At 40.5% G+C, this 22,888-nt stretch overlaps 1 protein-coding gene across 4 annotated transcripts in view; it reads right to left on the bottom strand.

Annotated features, from left to right (window-relative positions):
• Window positions 1–22,888, bottom strand: part of PUM3 (pumilio RNA binding family member 3) — a 133,479-nt gene that overhangs the window by 46,792 nt on the left and 63,799 nt on the right. For all 4 annotated transcript variants that reach the window (XM_056522565.1, XM_056522557.1, XM_056522581.1 and 1 more), the window contains 8 exons: window positions 21,295–21,430; window positions 18,779–18,854; window positions 16,315–16,408; window positions 15,360–15,426; window positions 11,727–11,901; window positions 3,894–3,997; window positions 1,168–1,246; window positions 820–918 (listed from right to left, as the gene is read on the bottom strand). In XM_056522565.1, the coding sequence (XP_056378540.1) occupies window positions 820–918; window positions 1,168–1,246; window positions 3,894–3,997; window positions 11,727–11,901; window positions 15,360–15,426; window positions 16,315–16,408; window positions 18,779–18,854; window positions 21,295–21,430 (830 nt within the window). The remainder of the gene's footprint in view (window positions 1–819; window positions 919–1,167; window positions 1,247–3,893; window positions 3,998–11,726; window positions 11,902–15,359; window positions 15,427–16,314; window positions 16,409–18,778; window positions 18,855–21,294; window positions 21,431–22,888) is intronic.

Raw genomic sequence — 22,888 nt, 5'->3', positions numbered from 1 at the left:
TCCCTGGCAAAAGGAGAATGTCATGTGCAGATAGATAAAATTACCTTCACTTCTCACACTCTGTAAACCAGAAAACTGGCATACAAAATTTTAAAACTTTTGCACAAGCCACATTTGAGCAAAAAATGTACAACGATAAAGGCCCAGATTTATCAAACTGTGTGAGAGAAAAAGTGGAGAGATTTTCCCACAGCGACCAATCACAGCTCGGCTTTCACTTTACCAGAGCTCGTTAGCTGAGCTGTGATTGGCTGCTGTGGAAAAATCTCTCCACATTTTCTCTCACACAGTTTGATAAATCTGAGCCAAAGTGTTTTAGCACCACTATCGCCACTAGAGTTGAGCATTGAACTTACAGTACATTAGCTCAAATGAACCTTACAGCTCGGCCATTTACTTTTATCTACATAAAATGAGTTCAACTTTCCAAGTGCTCCGGTGACCTGGAAAAGTCCGGAATGACAGTATTAGGTCTCCAAGGACTATATCCACCTTTTCCAGGCCACCGGAGCACTTGTAAAGCTGAACAAATTTATGCAGACAAAAGTAATCAATGGCCGAGCTGTGAGGTTCGTTACCAGCCATGTTCTCTAAGTTCACTTACGTCTATTCACCACTTTAATTGATCAAGAAATTGGCATAAATTGTAGTAGAAATCAAATTGAGACACACTTTGTCATGGCACACTGTAACTAAAGTGCCAGTCTTTATACAATCTTCCCCTAAGTGTTTTAGACATGCAACATTGTTTATCAGAAATTAAAAAAAAAAACATTTGAGAAAAAAAAATAACCAAAAGCCACACACAAGATAACAAACCTTAGGTGTGCCATGCCATAAACAATGCATTCCTACTCGAGCACCATCATGTGTATGGATCATATAAACAACAGCTTCTCTTATGGCCTCAATAGTTTCCTGGAAAAAAAAATATAAAAAGGAAAATCAAAGCCAAAATCAAAGCAGATCCTGTGGGAGCGTTTGATATTATCAAAAGTGGAGCCTTTACTGCAAGGAAAAAAAGAAAACCTGACATGCATGAAAATGTAATACCCATCGCTCAAACAAAAAAAGGACTCCAGGAGAACCAACAAGATTTAGCTCTTAAAAAAACATAAAGCCGAAAATGCTGAATATTCACCTGACAATGAATATATATATACGTACCGATCTTATTTTCGAAGTTGCATGAGTAAAGAAGTCCAGAAACACCTTATGTACCAGTGAATGCTTTATTACTGCTTCCCTGAGGATAAAAGAGTAAGTATTATGTATACTACATCTATCTATTCACACTTCCACTGTCACAGCAAACACTGACTGGTAACACACAATGCCATTTTTAGAATTTCTGCCTCATATAGGTTATATTTGAAAAGCTATATGTCAAGACTGACCAGCAGAGCTTTATTTAGCAGGATTTACTACAGTATTCCTCATGGAACCTGTAGAAAGATCTACACAGCAGATTCATGGCATTCTGATAAATGCAAGAACTGTCATTATTGTGACTGAGAAAAATATAAAATGATATAAAACAATGAAAGGGGGTGACCAATGTGTCCGGGCACAACATGCAGAAAATAGACGAATATGTAAACTGGTGGATAGAATGGACTGTTGTAACCAACCACCGACAGACCAGCTCCAGATATTGACAACTGTAGTTTATCTCTAGCAGAAATTACTTATCTAGCTGTTCCTTTTTGCTCACGATATGAGGTTTAAGACAGAGAATTTGCATTAGCACAAGCCAAGGTCTTCTGCTGGCAACATAATAGTAGAATAGACAAAACAGTATCTCAGACCAGAAAATGACTACCATATTGCACGTTTATTATTTAATGAAATATCAGATTTTCACACTTGCCAACGCCACTGCCATTGCTAATATTGTTCAGTACTATGCATAGGACATAGCACAGATCAGTATTATCGGCGATCTTCTGCTTCGGTCTACTGGAAGGCAGATGAGTGCATAAGACCCCGGGAGATGGATGGAGGCATGCCGGGAACCGGCGTGAATGAAGCGAGCGCAGCTCCTGCTCTCGTTTTACAGCCAATGTACAACGCTGTGTGCAAAGTAACGCTATGCAGCGCCATACATTTATGGCGCATGTCCTTAAGGGGTTAAGGGACTTTCACACACCGCTTCTCATTAAGCTCTTCGGCACATTTAAACATAGTGCGTGGACATGTATTCTTTATAGTCAAATCCATAAGTAGATCCAGCAGGTAGGTGAAGTAAAGGGCTACCACTGACGGCAATGCAGTCCATGCGGATGTCAGATGAAAAAAATTTACTGGTTCATTCTTTGGGTGGACTCTGGAATATCATTTCACCGCAAAAATTCTGCAGTGTGCACAATGCCATAGAATCCCATTGAAGAGAATAGGAGGTTGTGCACTGAATTTCTCCACTCTTAAATTTCACAATTTGGAAGTTTGTTTAGATATTTTCCATTCCTTTTGGATGCACTCCAAGCTTAAAATTCAGTTTTAGTTTTTTTATCAGATCATTTTTTTTAACTATAAAAACAGTACACAAAAAAGAAAGTGACACCAAACAGAAGTGTTGTACTATAGAATAGGGATCGACCGATTACCGGTTTGGCCGATATTATCGGCCGATATTCACGATTTTGGACGTTATCAGCAATTTCCTTGCCGATAATCCGATAATGTCCCGCCCTGCGCACCGCCCCCACCCCATTGCCTCCCCCATCCCCGGTTTTATAATTACCTGTTCCCGGGGCCCGGGGTCCTGCGGCGTCCTGTGTTACGCAGTGCGCTGCACAATTACGAGCAACGTCCTCAATGCGACGTCACAGGCAGTGCGCACAGTGACAGCTCAGGAAGACGCCGCAGGAGCCAGAAGAACCACGGACCCCGGGAACAGGTAATTTTAAAACCGGGAATGGGGGAGGCACTGGGGCAGCGGCGGTAGGTGGTCTCTGGTCGGGGCAGTGCGATGGGGGGTGCGGTGGCGTTGATAGGACTCAGGAGGACCCCAGGACAGGCAGGGGGAGAGAAGCGAGTGGCGGCGGCAGTCTCTGGCACCGCAAAAGACACTGCAGTTCATAGATTTAAAGCTGATAAATTATACATATATTCCGGTGTAATTTATCAACTATCGGCCCTAACCTCCACAGAATATCGGTATCGGCCCTAGAAAAATCGATATCGGTCGATCCCTACTATAGAACTAAAGTTCAGTTTTGGTATAGCCTGTGTAGGGGAGGGGGCAAGTGGGGAAGCTGCTGTCTTCCACTTGTAGATTTTGTTGTTACCCATTAAAGTCAATGAGTAGCAAACAATCTGCTGCAAAAAATACGCTTGCAAGATCCCAGAGAGAAAAATCCGCAAGCAGAATTTCAGCATAGGGAAACCCGCTGCGCATGCGCTACATGTGACCTTATTCTAAAAGGAGTGAAAAGAGTTGCACTTGCTCATCTTCTGACCCCTCTGCTCCAAACTGGCCTTTTATTGAACCCATGAACCAGAGGATTAGCAGTGTCCAGTGCCAAATATTCCAAGTGTCAGTCCCACCACACACACCAAAAAAAGTTTATACGTTTACAGTGTCCATATGCTGTTCACACCCAGCCTAAAATTATCTGACCCCTTGCCTAGGGATACCCGTTACACACTATAGTCATAGCAATAGCAACTATCACTAGAGAAATGTCTAAAACATTACTGACAGATGGAAACTATTAACATTAGTCAGAAAAGACATTTTAACCCACAGACTGATGCCATAATAAATCTGCCCTTAAGCCTAATTCACACATAACACTATCTTGATCACTTAAATAGGACAAAATGCAAAACCTTGTAACAATCTTAATCTTTTGGCAAGTTATATCTTAGAAAGCAAAATGACAACTTACTTTTGTGCTAAAGGTACAAGAATCTTTTTCATTTCTTCCAAAATAGATTCCTTCTTTTCAGGCTGGGCCTCCAACACCTGGTCTAAAGATGGATGAACAGTGGACTAGAACAAAATAACAACAGCATGTTAAATCTAACAAATAGTACGGGGTCACTCTTGTAAAAAAAAGCAGGCAGAGCTTTCATTATTTATTACAGTAACTGACAAATTATAGAAGAAACCTACAGCTATTAGCTGACATCCTTTACAATGTGCAGTACAGGGCCACCTACTGAAGTAGCAGATTTATCAACCCCTTAAGCACGCAGGGATTTTTTTTATTTTTCCCTTCTCACATCCTAATAGCCATAACACTTTCAATTTTCCACCTACAAAACCCCATGAAAGCTTGTTTTTTGCACCACCAGTGGCACTTAATAATGACATTCGTAGTACTTAGTAATGACTCTTCTTACTATATTTCTGGAACTCTGAAGGGACTTATTCACAGCTATTGCCATTTTATTTTATTTTTTACTATATTATCCCCATTGGAGACTATAAAATGTAATCTTTCGATTGCAAACACTGAATTGCCATGCCATACCACATCATTGATCAGTGTTATTGGTGCTCTTCTTGCTGAGGCTGCCTGCACATTTAGAGCACAGATCTCCAGGTAAGGCACCATCGTCCGTTTTCTCTGTGGTGGTCCCAATTAGTCCACTGAGTCACAATGCAGTTTTACTCATTTTAGACACCACAATTAACTTTTATCGTAGCGTGTAAATGGCTTATGCCAGACATCAGTCTGATTGGTGATGTCTGACATTAGCCATGGGTCCCGACTGCTAATCGCAGCCAGAACCCACAGGGTATGAAGTGCACTCAGGAGCTTCATACACCACCATGCGGGAGATTTATCAAAACCTGTCCAAAGAAAACATTGCCCATAGCAACCAATCAGCTTGCTTCTTTCATTTTTAACAAGGCCTCTGCAAAATGAAAGAAGCAATCTGATTGGTTGCCATGGGCAACTCAGAAACTTTTCCTCTGGACAGGTTTTGATAAATCTCCCCCCATGAGTGGGCACAGGGCATACATGTATGCCAGGCATGTATATAGGAGTTAAGAGATGTGTGCACATTTTAAAGCGTACCTGTCATATGGAAAAACTTTTGATATGTCAAAGTGACATAACAAAAGTTTTGATCAGATGGGTTCCGAGTGTTCTGATCCCAAATGATCACAAGAACAACATGGGGAGAAGTCTGCATTTAGCGGGTGTTCTCCCGACTGTGTCACATGACCTGTACTTTTAATTAAATTCTATGGGGCCGTCCAAGTCTCAGACACAGAGCAGGGAGAGAAGCACACACTTCCCTGCTCATTCTCATCATCGGTTGTGGTCTGAACACTTAGACCCAGACACAAAAAGTTTTAACATGTCCTAGGGACATCTCAAACATTATCTAATTGCCAGGTACAATTTTATAAATCTGCACAGATATAACAGCAGCTGTCTCTATGGTGGCGTTGTTGGACTTGGCGTGATTTTCAAGCAAGACCGATGCAAAAAAAAAAAGGGTAGATAATAAAAGGGGTGGGGCTTAAACAGTGGGCGTGTCTTTGTAAGATGGGGTGTGGCTTGCAAGCCAGACTGACATTCACCAGGAGATGCGGAGCTTGTGGAGTAAGGTACTGGAAGTCCCATATACTTGCATGGGACTTAAAACAAAAACCCATCTTTTATATAATGGTGTAGGTAAGGGTTAATTTAACTATCATATTTTTAAGTGACATATAAGTAACATGTGTACCAGGTATTATTGAAATATCTCCAGCCGTACGGAAGTTATATGGGAAAAAAAATCCCGACCCTGGCAAATGGGGGTGAGTAAGGGTTAAATCACCTATCCTATGTTTGTTGTTGACATAAAAGTAACATGTGTGCCAAGTTTCATGTTAAAGCGGTATTCCGGGCAAAAACATCTTATCCTATATCGAAAGGATAGGGGATAAGATGTCTGATCGCGGGAGGCCCACCGCTGGGACCCCCCTCCATCTCTCTGTAGCAGCCCGCATTCTATGCGTAGCTGCGTCTGCAGTTTCGGAAACAGTCGATGGGGGATAAGATGTTTTTGCCCGGAATACCCCTTTAATATATTTAGCCGTTTGGACGTGATGCTGGAACATATACACACACACACACACACACACACACACACACACACACACACACACATACATACATATATATATATATATATATAGATAGAAAGATAGATAGAGATGTCATGACCTGTATAATAAAAGCAATTCGGCTGTCATTTACCATTTTTCCCCCAAAAGAAAATCCAGCTACAATGACATAAAAAAAAAAAGGAAATGGTGACTGTCACTTCAAACAGCTTCTCTCTATTTGATAGTCTGTGTGATTCCTAACATATGTGTACATCATAAATAAAAAATGACTCCTTACCCCAGCCTTACCTCAGAAAAAATACAACTATAAAGTCCTAGAAACTAGGTTTCTCCTCTTTCTTCCTTGCATGCAACCTAATGTTGGTAACTGGTAATTACATTTACCAGTAAGGCTGCATATCCACTTTGTTGTTTTTTTTTGGATAACAGTAACTGCAGTTTTTAACCCCTTAACGACGCAGGACGTCCTGGTGAGGTGGTACTTAACGCACCAGGACGTACATTTAAGTCCTATACACAACCATGGGCATCGGAGCAATGCTCGGGTCATGCACGGCAGGTCCCGGCTGCTGATAGCAGTCAGGGACCCACCGGTAATGGACGACATCCGCGATCGCGCGGGTCCGCTATTAACCCCTCAGATGCCGTGATCAATACAGATCATGGCATCTGCGGCATTGTGGTCACTAAAATGGATGATCGGATCGCCCAAAGCGCTGCCGCAGAGATACGATCATCCAGAACGGCAGGCGGAGGTCCCCTCACTTGCCTCCATTGCCTTCCACAGGTCTTCTGCTCTGGTCTGAGATCAAGTAGACCAGAGCAGAAGATGACTGATAACACTGATCAGTGCTATGCCCTATGCATAGCACTGAACAGTATTAGCAATCGAACGATTGCTATAAATAGTCCTCTATGGGGACATAAAAAGTGTAAAAAAAAAAAAGTGAAAAAACCCCTCCCCAATAAAAATGTTAAATATCAGTTTTCCCCATTTTACCCGTACGGTGAACGGCGTGAACGTAAAAAAAAAAGAAGTAAAAAATTGCTGCTTTTTTCTAACATTTCATTCCACATAAAATTGATAAAAAATGTACTAAAAGTTTTATATATGCAAATTTGGTATAAAAAAAAAATTACAGATCACGGCGCAAAAAAATAAGCCCTCATACCGCCGCTTATATGGAAAAATGAAAAAGTTATAGGTCAGCAAAATAGAGGGATTTTAAACGTACTAATTTGGTTAAAAAGTTTGCGATTTTTTTTAAGCAGTATAATAATAGAAAAGTATAATCAGGGGTATCATTTTAATCGAATTGACCCATAGAATAAAGAAAACATGTCTATTTTACAGTAAAGTGCGTGGCATGAAAACTAAACCAGAATTTGCTAAATTGCGGTTTTCTTATCAATTTCCCCACATAAATAGTATTTTTTTTGGTTGCGCCATACATTTTATGGAACAATTGGTCGCGCAAAAAACAAGCCCTTATACTAGTCTGTGGATGAAAATATAAAAGTTATGATTTTTAGAAGGCGAGGAGGAAAAAACGAAAATGTAAAAATAAAATTGTCCTTAAAGGGTTAAACCAGTCAGAAGTGGATAAAAAAATTATGGGAAATATAAAGGAAGGTCTAATACTTCTCCTTCCTCATGGATCCACTTCTGACTTTGGCTCAAAAACTGCAGTTGCATTTTTCAAAAAATAAATAAACTGAAAACAGAAAAACTGCCATGTGGAAATGCAGCCTAAGGGTATGCTCACAAGTACAGGATCTGCTGCATATTATGTGCAGCTGATTTTGCTATCCATTAACTTCAATGGGTAGCAAAATCAGCTGCAGACAATATGCAGCAGATCCTTCACGTGTGAACTTACTCTAAGGGTAGGGTCACATGTAGCGCAACTGCAGCATATCTGAGTGTAATACGGTGCTCAAAGTTATATGGATACCAAACAGTCAAAAAAATATAAAATTGGTCTATTGGTGAAGTCACAGGGCCCTTGTGACTAACCTAAGATTATTAATGATAAACACAATTTAAAACAAATATACAGCTTAAAACAGTAGAAGGACCTGATAATTGCTGCTTATAAATAAAATTAAATTAAAAATGGCTGCCCAAACTGGGAGGTAAAATGCAATAGTCTTTGCAATAGAATAAAAGTAAAGTTAGGGGCAGTATGGGACTTGTAATCCTCTCCAGTCCGATACTGCCCCTAACTTTACTTTTTCAAGGACTATTGCATTTTACCAGTTTGGGCAGCATTCAAAAATGTATTTTATTTATAAGCAGCAATTATCAGGTCCTTCTACTGTTTTAAGCTGTATATTTGTTTTAAATTGTTTATCATTAATAATCTTAGGTTAGTCACAAGGGCCCTGTGACTTCACCAATAGACCAATTTTATATTTTTTAGAACTAATAAGTGTCTTTTATTGTATCCATATAACTTTGAGCACTGTATTATTCTCTATTTCTGATATTTTGAGGCACTGAGGGTGTAAGTGTCAAACGGTACACTCAATTATCAATGTTACAGTAGTAAAGGGAGCCTCTCCCACTCTTCTTGTTATTCTACATCCCTAGAGTGTGCCTCCTTCCCGTGTCATTCTTTTGTCTGCCAGTAGCAGCAATCTGCCGCTACGAGCAGACATACAGTGATCTGCGAGTTGCTGCACGCATGCGCACTGTACTCACAGCCATCGCAGCCTAGCTCAGGGAGCGCGACCGCGACGTCTGAGTACAATGCCCATGTGCGCGGCGACACACAGTGTGTCTGCTTGTAGTGGCGGATTGCTGCTAGAATCATGATGGCACCATGGAAAACTCTTCCTCTCCTGCCCCAGTGAATTTCTCAGACCAAGAGGAGCACTTAACCCCTTAAGGACTCAGGGTTTTTCCGTTTTTTCCTCCTTACCTTTTAAAAATCATAACCCTCTCAATTTTCCACCTAAAAATCCATATGATGGCTTATTTTTTGCGTCGCCAATTCTACTTTGCAGTGACATTAGTCATTTTACCCAAAAATTCACGGCGAAACGGAAAAAAAAAATCATTGTGCGACAAAATTTAAGAAAAAACGCCATTTTGTAACTTTTGGGGGCTTCCGTTTCTACGCAGTGCATATTTCGGTAAAAATGACACCTTATTATTCTGTAGGTCCATACGGTTAAAATGATACCCTACTTATATAGGTTTGATTTTGTCGCACTTCTGGAAAAAATCATAACTACATGCAGGAAAATTTATACGTTTAAAAATGTCATTTTCTGACCCCTATAACTTTTTTATTTTTCCACGTACAGGGCGGTATGAGGACTCATTTTTTGCGCTGTGATCTGAAGTTTTTATCGGTATGATTTTTGTTTTGATCGGACTTTTTGATCACTTTTTATTCATTTTTTAATGGTATAAAAAGTGACCAAAATACGCTTTTTTGGACTTTTGAATTTTTTTGCGCGTATGCCATTGACTGTGCGGTTTAATTAATGATATATTTTTATAGTTTGGACATTTACGCACGCGGCAATACCACATATGTTTATTTATTTTTTTATTTACACTGTTATTTTTTTTATGGGAAAAGGGGGGTGATTCAAACTTTTATTAGGGAAGGGGTTAAATGACCTTTATTAACACTTTTTTTTTACTTTTTTTTTTTGCAGTGTTATAGGTCCCATAGGGACCTATAACACTGCACACACTGATCTCCTATGCTGATCACTGGCGTGTATTAACATGCCTGTGATCAGTGTTATCGGCGCTTGACTGCTCCTGCCTGGATCTCAGGCACAGAGCAGTCATTCGTCGATCGGACACCGAGGAGGCAGGTAAGGGCCCTCCCGATGTCCTGTAAGCTGTTCGGGACGCCGCGATTTCACCGTTGGCGGTCCCGAACCGCCCGACTGACTAGCCGGGATACTTTCACTTTAGAAGCGGCGGTCAGCTTTGACCGCCGCTTCTAAAGGGTTAATACCGCACATTGCCGCGATCGGCGATGTGTGGTATTAGCCGCGGGTCCCGGCCGTTGATGAGTGCCGGGACCGACGCGATGTGATGCGGGGTCGCATATGGCGGGAGCCAGCGCAGGACGTAAATATACGTCCTGCGTCGTTAAAGGGGTACTCCGGTGGAAAAACTATTTTTTTTTCTTTTTTAAATCAACTGGTGCCAGAAAGTTAAACATATTTGTAAATTACTTCTATTAAAAAAATCTTAATCCTTCCTGTATTTATTAGCTGCAGAATACTACAGAGGAAATTCTTTTCTTTTTGGAATGCTCTCTGATGACATCACAAACACACTGCTCTCTGCTGATGTTATTATAATAATAATAATAATAAGTCTTTATTTATTGTTGTCCTTAGTGGGATTTGAACCAAAGGCCCCAGCACTGCAAGGCAGCAGTGCTAACCACTAAGCCACCATGCTGCCCTTAGCATACATCTGCTATGCACAGTTGCTAAAATGGACAGAGATGTCAGCAGAGAGCACTGTGGTCGTGATGTCAGTGTTCCAAAAAGAAAGGAATTTCCTCTGTAGCATTCAGCAGCTAATAAGTACTGAAAGGATTAAGATTTTTTAATAGAAGTAATTTACAAATATGTTTAACTTTCTGGCACCAGTTGATTTAAAAAAAGAAAAAATAATTGTTTTTCCACCGGAGTACCCCTTTAAGATAAAGTCACCTCTTTGAAAAGGCCAATCCCTTGTCTAGACCAGATTTTCTAGGACAAATTTGTTTATTACACACTTTTTTCTGATACATCCAAATGAACCATAACCTCCCCGGTGAACAGATAGAGTGGTGGTAATGTAAAGGGTGTCATCATAGTTCAAGGAAACATAATTATGGGTAATTACTGATTTCCACTTACACATGGCACCACCATGGAGAGAAAAACATCTCTCTCAGTTTTAGCCCCTCAGTCTGCCCCTAAATGTCCCCCTCCATCTCCCCTTACCCTCCGATGCCTCCGAGTGCCTTTTTGAAGATGCTGAATGCCGCCTCCTTGTCCTCGGTGTCTCCGATCACAAGAAGCCTACAGTCCAGAAGACAGAAGCTCCGTTTTCCATCCTAAGTGCAATGACTGATCATTCTGGTGCAGGAGGACGGCCATCACTAAGGTCTGTAAACTGCTCATTCTCCCCTGCAGCGAGGCTAATAGGTTAACCTTTCAGGTGCTGTCCCCTCTCTTTTCTCCCGTTAACCCTTCAGTTGCTGTACCTTAGCTTTTACCCTCTGTTAATCCTTCAAGTACTGTCCCCCTTCTTTTTTACCCCTGTTAACTATTCACAATGTGATCCCAACTTCCTCCTGTTAACCCTTCTCTGGTCCCCTAATCCCAATTTTTTTTTTTTTTTTTTTTTTTAAGGATTAATCAAACCAATAATCTGCCAACTAATCGATTTTACTATTTTTTCATCATTTGCAGCCTTAGTGCTCACATAACCTAAGAGCAATAAACATTCATACATATACCCCATGTAAGTATAGTCTGGTCATTCATTTCAGTATAGTAGTGTGAAGGACACCTTAGTTGGACAGTAGGAACATATATTATTTACTGAAGAGGAGTTACTTTTGCATAGACTTCTGGGCAAATCCCATAGACAGGATGTGTATTCTTATTGACTGACCTTGTAAAAGCGAAATGTGTTTCCATACAGTTCTTCACATAACATATTCCTCTGTGCCAAAATGGCTTTGTGATTATATGCGTACTCCACAATATATGAAGCCTCAGAATGCCGCAGTAGTTTCTTCACTTGTCCTTTAAAACTTTTTATTATTTCTGCAACTTGTGATTTTGACCTGGTAAAATAGGAAATGATAGCTATTTATCAAACAATGAATTCCAAAATGTGGTACATGTTTAAATGAAACTTGATATGAAATCTAAAATACAAAAAGAATATATTCAAAATGAGTCAAACTTAATTAGGACAAAATGTGCGCTTGACAAAAAGGCACTCAGGATTAAAAGGGGAGGAACATTTTTTCATAAAAAGATGTCATTTACAAATCTGTATCACTTTTACGCACCAGTTGACGTTTTTTCTCCGGAGTACCCCTTTTCTGTTTAAACTGAAATGGATAACTGAAGTTTTTCTTTTTCTTTAAAGGGGTACTCCGCCGCTAGACATCCTATCTCCTATCCAAAGGCTAGGGCATAAGAGGTCTGATCATGGAGGTCCCCCGTTGGGACCCCCCGCGATCTCTCCGCAGCACCTGGCATTCTGTACACCGGGTACTGCACGGAGATCCCAGCAGTGGGACCCCTCGATCAGACATCGTATCCCCTATTCTTGGAATAAGGGATAAGATGTCTAGCGACAGAGTACCCCTTTAAACTTGTACTGCAGAGAGACCAAGAAAGATATTCCTTTAGGCCAGTGTTTTTGGCCCATTCACCAAGACAATAATACATTTGCTCTACTTTATGTTCTTTACAAAATGTATAAAGACCTTAGTACGTTTGAAGACACGTATCCACCAAGTTCAACTTAGGGAGGTGAGGAGATTTGGATAAAGGTAAGTGGTACAGATAAACTATTGAATGTTGTAGCCCCACTGATTCAGAATAGGTTTAACAAAAAATAAATAAACAAACCAATCTGCTATAAAGGAAAAGATCCTCCCTTCTAGATCCTTAGTAGTAATCCGACTGGGTGTGCAATCAAACAAGATTTGTAAACAATTACATATACATTAACCCCTTAAGGTTTTTTCCTCCTCACCTTTTACAAATCATTAGCCCTTCAATTTTGCACCTACAGACTCATATGATGGGTTTTTTTTTGCGCCACCAATTCTACTTTGTAATATCAGTCATTAGTCCCAAAAATCTAAGGCAAAACCCCAAAAAATTAATCATTGTGCAACAAAATTGAAAGAACAAAAAAACACATTTTAATTTTTAATTTTGGGGGGCTTCCGTTTCTATGCAGTGCATTTTTCGGTAAAAAATGACACACTCTTTATTCTGTAGGTCCATACTATTAAAATGATACCCTAATTATATAGGTTTGATTTTGTCGTACTTCTGGAAAAAATCATAACTACATGCACGAAAATTAATACGGTTAAAATTGTCATCTTCTGACCCCTATAACTTTTATGAGGGCTGATTTTTTGCACCGTGATCTGAAGTTTTTAGCGGTACAATTTTTGTTTTGATCGGACTTTTGGAATTTTTAATTCATTTTATTTTATGGTATAAAAAGTGACCAAAAAATACGCTATTTTGGACTTTGGAATTTTTTTTACATGTACGCCATTGAACGTGCAGTTTAATTAACAATATATTTTTATAGTTCGGACATTTACACATGCGGCGATACCACATGTTTATATTTAATTTACACAGTTTTTTTTTTGTATTTTTTTAAGTGTACCTGTCGTCAACAAAAACTTTTTCTATAATGTAGATAATACCATTATATGTATATTTGTAATATACAATGGTTAAAAAATGTGCATATTTTTGTTCCTGCAGCTATTGCATGTGTGTCCAAATACAGGAAGTGAAGGCAGGACAAGCAGGGCTCTGTGCACTAAGAAAAAGCAGGACAGTGTGCACTGAGGCTCTATAACAAGCTCCTGGTTCATACAGCAGGATGAGTGACAAGCCAGGAGCCTACGCAGAGCCCTGCTTGTCCTGCCCTCTCTTCCTGTATAGAGACACACATGCTGCAGGAACAACATTTTTTCACCCAAAAATATACACAATTTTTAACCAACGTATAAATCAAATGTACATATAGTGGCATTATCTACATTATTTAAAACATTTTTGTTGACAACAGGTACACTTTAAATGGGAAAAGGGGGGCGGTTCAAACTTTTATTAGGGAAGGGGTAAAATCATCTTTATTAACTTTTTTTTCCCCACTTTTTTTTTTTTTTTACAATGTTATAGCCTCCATAGGGGACTATAACATGCATTCTACTGATTGCATACACTGATCAATGCTATGCCATAGCATAGATCAGTGTTTTCGGTGCTCGACTGCTCCTGCTTGGATCTCAGGCACAGAGCAGTCATTTGGCAATCGCACAACGTGGAGGCAGGTAGGGACCCTCCTCATGTCCGTACATGGATTGCAGGATAAAGGCTTACGGTAGCCGGGACCAGTGGCTAATATCGGACATCACCAATCACGGTGATGTCTGGTATTAACCCTTTAGATGCGCCGATAAAAATTGATCGCTGCGTCTAAAGTGAAAATAAAAGCATTCTCGGCAGCTCAATCTGGCTGATAGGGACCACCACGGTGATCCGATCAGCTGTACGGACATGAGGAGGGTCCCTACCTGCCTCCACGTTGTCCGATTGCCGAATGACTGCTCTTTGCCTGAGATCCAAGCAGGAGCAGTCGAGCACCGAAAACACTGATCTATGCTATGGAGAATTGTCTCCAAAAAATGTATGCTATTCTGCATTCACATCACGATTTTTGAATCCATATCATCATATAAGTCTATTTTAAAAAATTATATAGAATTTAATATGAAGACGTATCCACTGACTGCTATTGACAAAACGTATGCACCCCTTTTGGTCCGTTTTAGTTTTCACTAGATTTTTTGTCAGCGGAAAAATAATTGCTTTTTTTTTTTAAGCATTATTGTGAATGTAAATCATAGGAGGCCGGAAGAAGGACATTCCTACGTCCGAAACAGCCGGCGTAGCCTCTGAGTGCCCCTTACCGTCTCCGTCTATGCCGTGGTGATCCCGGACCTTGGGCCTGCAGCTGTTTACCCGCGGTGAGTGCACGCTACCTCTTTTTTATTGTAAATCATATTATAATTACCACTGTATATTGGATCTGTTTAATCGAACACAATCTTATTTCTTTTTTAAACATGCAGAGTAGCTTCAGAATAGTCTAGAATTTTTTTATTTATTTTTAATAAAAAAAAGAAACATATGTAAAAACATACTACCATATGTCTAGCAGATACGATTTTGAGACGGATCTTATTCGATTTATCCCATACGATTTAATACCATCTGTTTCAACAACACATTTGATGGATGCAAAAATCCTGAGGTGAATACTTAGACCATTTCTGTAATGACCAGTTTCTCAGGTAGACTGTACCATAGATTCACAGTTCTTATGGTAAAGAAGACTTGTTACCTCTGGAGTGTGGCCTTTTTTCCTCCAGGCAGTAGGAGCACCAGTTTCCCATTTAGGGCATTTCATCATTAACCATTTAACCATGTCAAACAGGAAGATTTTAAGCTTGACATAACAAGAACTTACCCATACATAAGGAACTTCCTCACGATATTTCGGGCATATTTAGACTTGCTCAAGTCAACTATATGTTCTGTTAGAAACATAAGAGATTTATAATGAATGATGAATGCATATGTCGTGTGTTCATAGAAACTTCAATGTAGATATTAACAAATTGTCAGTTCTTTTCGGTATAGGCTTCTGTACAGTGCACGACAGCCCCTGTTCATAGATATCTGGAAAAGTATGACTTTGGGGGTTGATGTGGATGCCTTCTCTCAAGAAAAAGCTATAACATCTGCTTATGTTCCGCAACTCCCGAGTTAAGAAAACCAAGCACCTTATCGTGATCCAATTCATGTAATGTTAAAGGGGTACTCCGCCCCTAGACATCTTATCCCCACGATCTCCGTGCTGCCGGAGGCTTGTGAATTCACGGCCGTGCCACCCTCATGATGTCACGGCCACACCCTCTCAATGCAAGTCTACGACTTGTGACGTAACGAGCAGGGCGTAACTGTGACGTCACAAGCCTTCAACTCACATCACCAGCCATCCGGCATGGAGCGAAATTTGCTCTGTGCACCGGATGTCTGTGGTGTGGCAGCCGAGACCAGATGAGACATCTCACCCCCTTTGGATAGAGGCGGAGTACCCCTTTAACTGTGTAAAATAGGCCCATGTGGCTGTTTTCAGAATCCCAGTCCCCTACCCCCACTACAACTAGACGTGACAGGGCCACTAGGCCATCATTCCAGGGACAGGGATTCTGTGAATATGCCATACATGTCTGAGATGGAAATATCCCTCTAATGTTCCTTTGTGTTATGAAAGGAAATTCTGATGGTATTAATGGTCTATGTACGGCAGATTTGCCTTCAGCTATAGATGTGGCATTTGCTTAGCCTTGCTCAACAAAATACAATACTTAAAATGGATGGTGGGCACAATTTAGGGCACATGACTAACAAATTAATACCTTTAAGTTCTTCAAAGACTGCGTTCCTCTGTTTCTCATTTGCATGTTTTACATAACATTGGATGACTCTGGTAGTATCATGAGCAAATGCAATCTGTGGGACGGGACATAATACATAATGTTAAAATGAGAAATTGGGGTACAGTTAAAAAAAAAAAAAGGCAGTCATGGCCAATATTATATATTCCCCCAACAAACTCAATCCAAATCTCTAGTTGATAGATTTTCACATGTGACCTTTCAAAGTCCACAAACACTGCTAGGCGTGACAAGGGGAAATATTTCTGTACAAATAAGTAAAAAAAATATTTTTTTTAAATTAAAAAAATTTGACTAAAAACCAAATTGAGTTTTCGAGGGGTAAAACCTGTTAAGCTCTTGCAATTGTAGACAATTTGTAAGTTATTGCCTGCCATCTGGTGGTGAAAAGTGAACACTGCATGGAAAATGTTCATGTTACAACAGCAGATGGCAGACAGTGTTAGATCAGAGAGAATTGCGAGGGAAAGATTTACAATTCCGGCTTCTATATTGCCGGTGACTAAAGCAGTCCTGATCTAATAGCCATAAAAGAAAAACATTAGAGAAGGTGTGTGTGTGTTAATGTATTTATGTTAGCATCCGTGTCAAATTATGCACTTTTTTTTTCTCTGTAGAATATACTGATGTACAAGTTTATGGCTGTGAACCACATACTGTTACAATAGTTGCATTGGAACATATGCAGAATTCTGTAATTACCTAATATTTCTATTATTAAAATAATCCTAAAGGTAGGTTCATATGTGCCGTATTTTGCTGCTGCATCATTTTCCTACCCATTGAAGTCAATGGGTAGCAAATTCGGCTGCAGAAAATACACCACAAAATACGGCACATGTGACACTACCCAAAGGGTGTATTCACACACTGGACTTGATTTGAAATGGGGGTCTGCTGCTGTGGTTTTTACAAGGAAGTGAAGAATGCAGTTGCCGATCCACCACTGCAGAATTAACAGCTTTAAAGGGGTACTCCTGCACTAAACATCTTATCCCCTATCAAAAGGATAGGGGATAAGATGATAGATCGCAGGGGTCCCGCCGCTGGGAACGCCCGTGATCTCTCCTGCATGCAGCACCCCTGTTTTTCATCTGCACAGATTTGCACTGTTTCCGATGACGGGCAGTACAGGGGACGGAGTATCGTGACGTCACAGCTCCGCCCCCTTGTAACATCACACGCCACCCCCTCAATGCAAGTCTATGGGAGGGGACGTGACGGCACCAGGGGAAGGAGCCGTGACATCACTATACTCCTTCCCCTGCGCCGCCCGACAATGGAAAAACAGAGCGATCCTCACTCTGTGCAGCTGAAAAACGGGGGTCCTGCAGGAGAGATCGCAGTTATCCTCAGCCTCAGGATCCCCATGATCTAACATCTTATGACCCTATCCTTTTGATAGGGTATAAGATGTTTATTGCCGGAGTGCCCCTTTAAATCTGCGACAGATCAGGTGTGAAAGCACCCTGAAGGGGTTATTCAGTCTTACAGTCTTTTGCATTTTGGACTGTACTACATTCACGATAGAGTACCACCTATACAGCTCAGGAAGATCGGACAGTGGAGTGCATGGTGAATTCCGGGGAGTGCATGCCGATTTAAAGGACAGTGCTGGCTGTACTTTTTCTTGTGTGGATTAAACCAAGTATTTCTTCAAACACTCTGAGCGCATCTATAAAACCTCATTCCCGTCTTGCTGCTCTTCCTTAACTGCCAAATTACGCATATGCTTAAGATGCACAATTCCTATGTCACTTAGGGTAAGGACACACTTGCCATATTTTGCTGCGTATTTTCCTACCCATTTCCTAACAAAATCTGTAAAATACGCAGCAAAAAATACAGCAAATGTGACACTTCAAAGTATAAAACTTAAGTGTCAAAATTGCTCTCAGCGAACTAAAGATGATGCTAGGAAATCTTAGGGAAAATTATAAACCCAAAGCTAAGCTATGGGTTCAGATCTGCCAATAGGACTGATACTATGTCTAACAATGATCTGTTATCTATGCACCAGTTTATTTATTAAATTGTACCTAATGTCCGTACACATCTTTATTGTCAGTTAACGCAGAAATGATTATATGGAGACTATATAAGCCGAAGTCTACACAGTGGAGAATAATGTTCAAACTTTCAAGCTCTGTAATGTACCAATAGGATGTGAGGGATATAAATAAAGGATCTATTACACTAGAATTACCTAAAGATACACTACAATAATCATCTCATAGGAGACACTAAAGGCTCATGTAGCTGGAATGTATATTGATCTGTTCCCTAATCTAATTACACTGACTTATGTCTCTTACATTCAAAGCTGCTCTCATTGATTCAGCCCTAAGGAAGGGCAATTCAATCCTGAGCATAGAGCGTGAAATCATATTGTCTGGTCTGACCCTGGCTGATGGGCTTCACTTACACTTTTCACGTTCCCTTGAAGCAGCTTCTCCAATTCTTCCACCAGTTTGGATCTCTTTGTTGCATCACAATCTTTTCTAAAGACAAAAAAAAAAAAAATTAAATAAAAACCAGGATAAAAAAAAATAAGAAAAGGAAAAAAAAAAAAATAAACCACACACATTAGTTACGCACCCCCTCCCAATGGCAGCATACTCACCCTAAGACCGGCAGTTCACACCACGCCTCCTGTATGGTTAGCCCCACACACTTGGTAAGAGTGGTGGAGAGGAGCTCTTACGGATCACACCATGCAGAAAGTTTAAATAATATCCCCCTTTGTGTGTACTGTGCTGTACTATAGCAGGCTCAACATTATGATAAACACAAGTTTATGGGAATACATCCATAATATGGATCCAACAAATGGATGTTTTACAGATATGGATGAAATGTCAGTATTTCATTTGTATTTCGTACAGTAAATACAGTAAATTGTCTAGACAGGGAGTTCACTTTGAAAAACAGAAGACAAAATAAATGAAAATACTGAACAAAGTACATCACATATTGATGCATACATATTTCAATCCCAGCGTTACATTTGCAAAATAGATGAAAGCAGCACAAAGTTCGTAAAATCAGATATGTACCACATACATATATATATATATAAAGGGTTAAAACTGTGCTGTTTTCAGGTAAAGTGTGAATTCAATGATGTGATGTAAGTTATTATAGTATTAGAGAGGATGAGCTTATCAGGGAAATCTGTACAATTAAAAGGAGGTCTAGTTCCCTGTTGGGCCACCCCTAATCCATTATTCTGCTAAAAATTACCAGTTGGGAGCCCTGCCATGCGAGGCAACACATATAGCCTGAGGATGTCCTTAAAGGGGTATTCCGGTTTTATACATCTTATCCTCTATCCAAAGGATAGGGGATAAGATTTATGATCGCAGGGGCCCCGCTGCTGGGGATCCCCGCGATCTCGGTGCAGCCCCCGGCATTCTGTGCATTTATAGACATGAATGGAGGGGGGCGAGGCCGTCACATCTCCGTCTTGGAGGCAGCGCCCGGCACAGAATGCCAGGGGCCACCCACCCTTCGGATAGGGGATAAGATTAATAAAGCAGGAATACCACATCACTGATCTGTTAGCCTCCCGCATATCCATACGAAGGGTGACTGACTCATTTGCAATGGCTCTCTAGGTCATCACAACAATAGCGTGTGAAGTGCTTACCATAAGGCCTCCATTCTCAAACCCAACAATCATCAGATCCAAAACAGATTTCACGTTCATGACACCAATGCAAAAAAAGGTGATGTGGCTGGCTGTCAATGAAAGGACACACAATGGGCATTGGGACACCTTTTGTTAAGCAAATGAATATGGTCCGGGCAGAGGGGTGTAATGATAGTTCCACCAGTGTCTAGATGGTGATGCTGTGTGCAGATCAAACTATCCTCTCTACTGGTGATCTGTCTGGGTTGCCTATTTAAATTTGTTTGTCTGTGTGTGTTACGTTTTTTTTTTTTGCTTGCTTAGATACCACTGTGGCCACAGATTGGCTGAGCAAGCCATTCTATATGCTGACCCCAACCCACAGCGTGCAGCACAACGGGAAAAAGGCTCCAGAGACTGAAAAATATAGTTGTTATGGATGTTGCAGTGTGGTGACACAAAAAGTTTATTTGTAAAAAAAAAAAAAAAAAAAAGTTTTTGATAAAACAAAAAAAAAATTGTAAAAACATGAAAACAAATATTTATGTTAAATTTGGTATTGTTATGTTAATAATCCGCAAAATAAGGTTAATATTTACAGACATAGTGCCATAAAACCTAAAGTAGTAGCTGCTTTTTACTTAATACATTAATTTATATTCGATCATGAGGGGCAGACACCCAGCCCTCCTGTCAATCCGCTGTGTGAGGGGGCTTAGGTTAGCGCTGTGTTTATATCGGTCTGATCCTGGTTTGTACGTTAAATTCTGTAATAAACCAACACCTGGGCAGCGTATGTAGTCACTAAATAAGAAACTGCCTCTGCTGTCTACACTACTCCTCTTATGTGATTATAGGATGGGGACATGTGGTCTCCACTGTAATGATTAGAACCGACCTATCCTTGACTGTGATCGCTTCCTGTATACAGGTAGAGCTGACAATCTGAATGTAGACACTTTGTGATCAAAGCATTACTGTCATTTAAATTAACTTGACATATCACAAAGTGGTCTTAGGCTATGTTCACACGCCAGAATTTCTGCATGAATTTATAGCCAATACACCTCAATGGGATTCCGCTGTCCCATTCACACAGCAGAATTTCTGATGCAGGAATTCCATTGAAGTGAACGGGCAGTTCATTTCTGCTAAATTTTCGTGCAGAAATTCTGCCGTGTGAACATAGACTTAGCAGCTCAGCATGTCCCCCTCCATCCTACATTACCATAATACACCATAGACCTGTCAGATTTGCTTTAAAGAAGTAATGCTGTATAGTAACTTGAAATAATGTCTCAGACACATACCTTCTGATTTTCTCCCAGACCTGCTTGGACTTAGACATGATGTCGTAGTTACTTTTCTCATTACTCTGCCTGGTCTGTTTTAACTCCTTTTTCTTCTTTTTGAAGTCATCCCACTTTGGCTTCTTGGCATCAGAGCCTGTGACAAGTGAAATCAATGCAATGAAATGTTGAGTTCTTCTAAACCACCAGTCAATACTGATATCTCTTAGACATACAAGAGGAGCATGCATCTGCAGAATCCTCCACTTATAGTAAGTGGACTGTATTTAGAATACATATCGATAGTATTATCTAAGCCTGTGCAGAAACATTTCCAGTACACAATCTGATCTTAATGTAAATGGAAAGCTATACTGATCAATAACATGCCACATATAAAACAAGACTATGTGTAAGGGTATGTTCACACAGCATGAAAAGTGCGGAATGTCCGCCCGGACATTCTGCACATTTTAATAATCTGGTGGGCACTAGGACCCCTAAGAAATGCTCATAGATGGCAATGCATTTCCAAGCAAAATCGCAAAAAGAACAGGCTATTATTCTATTATTTCTGTGGACGGCAGAATTGGGATTTCCGTGGTAGAAACATCTACCGTGACTCTGCTGCAGTGAAATGTCTGTGTGGAATTCTGCCGTATGAACATACCCAAACAGGGTGTCTTAAAGTCACAGTACAACCTGCATCAGGGCTGTATTTGCCATCAGGCATATATGAACCTGTGTCTGGAGTAAAACTTCAGCTAGTATACAAACTAAAAAAATAAAAATAAATAATGATAAAAATAATTTAAAATTCTTTGTCCAGAACTGTTGCAAAAGTTTCCAACAGATTTGCAGTCGTCACATGATCATTATGTTGGGTATGTGTGAATTTGCAACACAATCAGCATGCTGCATATTTGAAACAGATCTGCATTAAAAAATTCAGATGCTTATGGAATCATTCCAATGAGCTGTGTTTAGTGTGCCTAGGGCACTATGTATACATAGCTACATAAATACCCACTGACCGCTGTAGAAAGAAAGAATAAACAAGGAATGATGTTGAGGTCCTAGATTAGCATAAGAGAAATCTTTATGTGAAAATCCTGCTCAGAGGTGCAAGGGAACACATAAGCCAGGCTATAGATCAGTGTTTCCCAACCAGTGAGCCTCCCGCTGTTGCAAAACTACAACTCCCAGCAGGCCCGGACAGCCAAAGGTATGCTGGGTGTTGTAGCTTTGCAACAGCTGGAGGAACACTGGTTGGGAGACGCACTTATAGACTACCGTATTTTTCACCGTATAAGACGCACTTTTTCTTCCCCAAAACTGGTGGGGGGGGAGTTGGTGCGTCTTATACGGCGAATACACACCTATCACGGCGGTCCCTGCGGCCATCAATGGCCAGGACCCATGGCTAATACAGGACATCACCGATCGCAGTGATGCCCTGTATTAACCCTTCAGACGCGGCAATCAAAGCTGACCAGCGCGTCTGAAGCGAAAGTAACACTAACCCGGCTCAGCCGGTCTGTTCGGAACTGCTGTGGTGAAATCGCGGCGTCCCGAACAGCTGACAGGACACCGGGAGGGACCTTACCTGCCTCCT

This window comes from Hyla sarda, chromosome 1 (genome assembly GCF_029499605.1).
Source record: "Hyla sarda isolate aHylSar1 chromosome 1, aHylSar1.hap1, whole genome shotgun sequence".
In the NCBI taxonomy this organism is placed as follows: domain Eukaryota; kingdom Metazoa; phylum Chordata; class Amphibia; order Anura; family Hylidae; genus Hyla; species Hyla sarda.
This window is presented reverse-complemented; position numbering and strand designations above follow the sequence as displayed.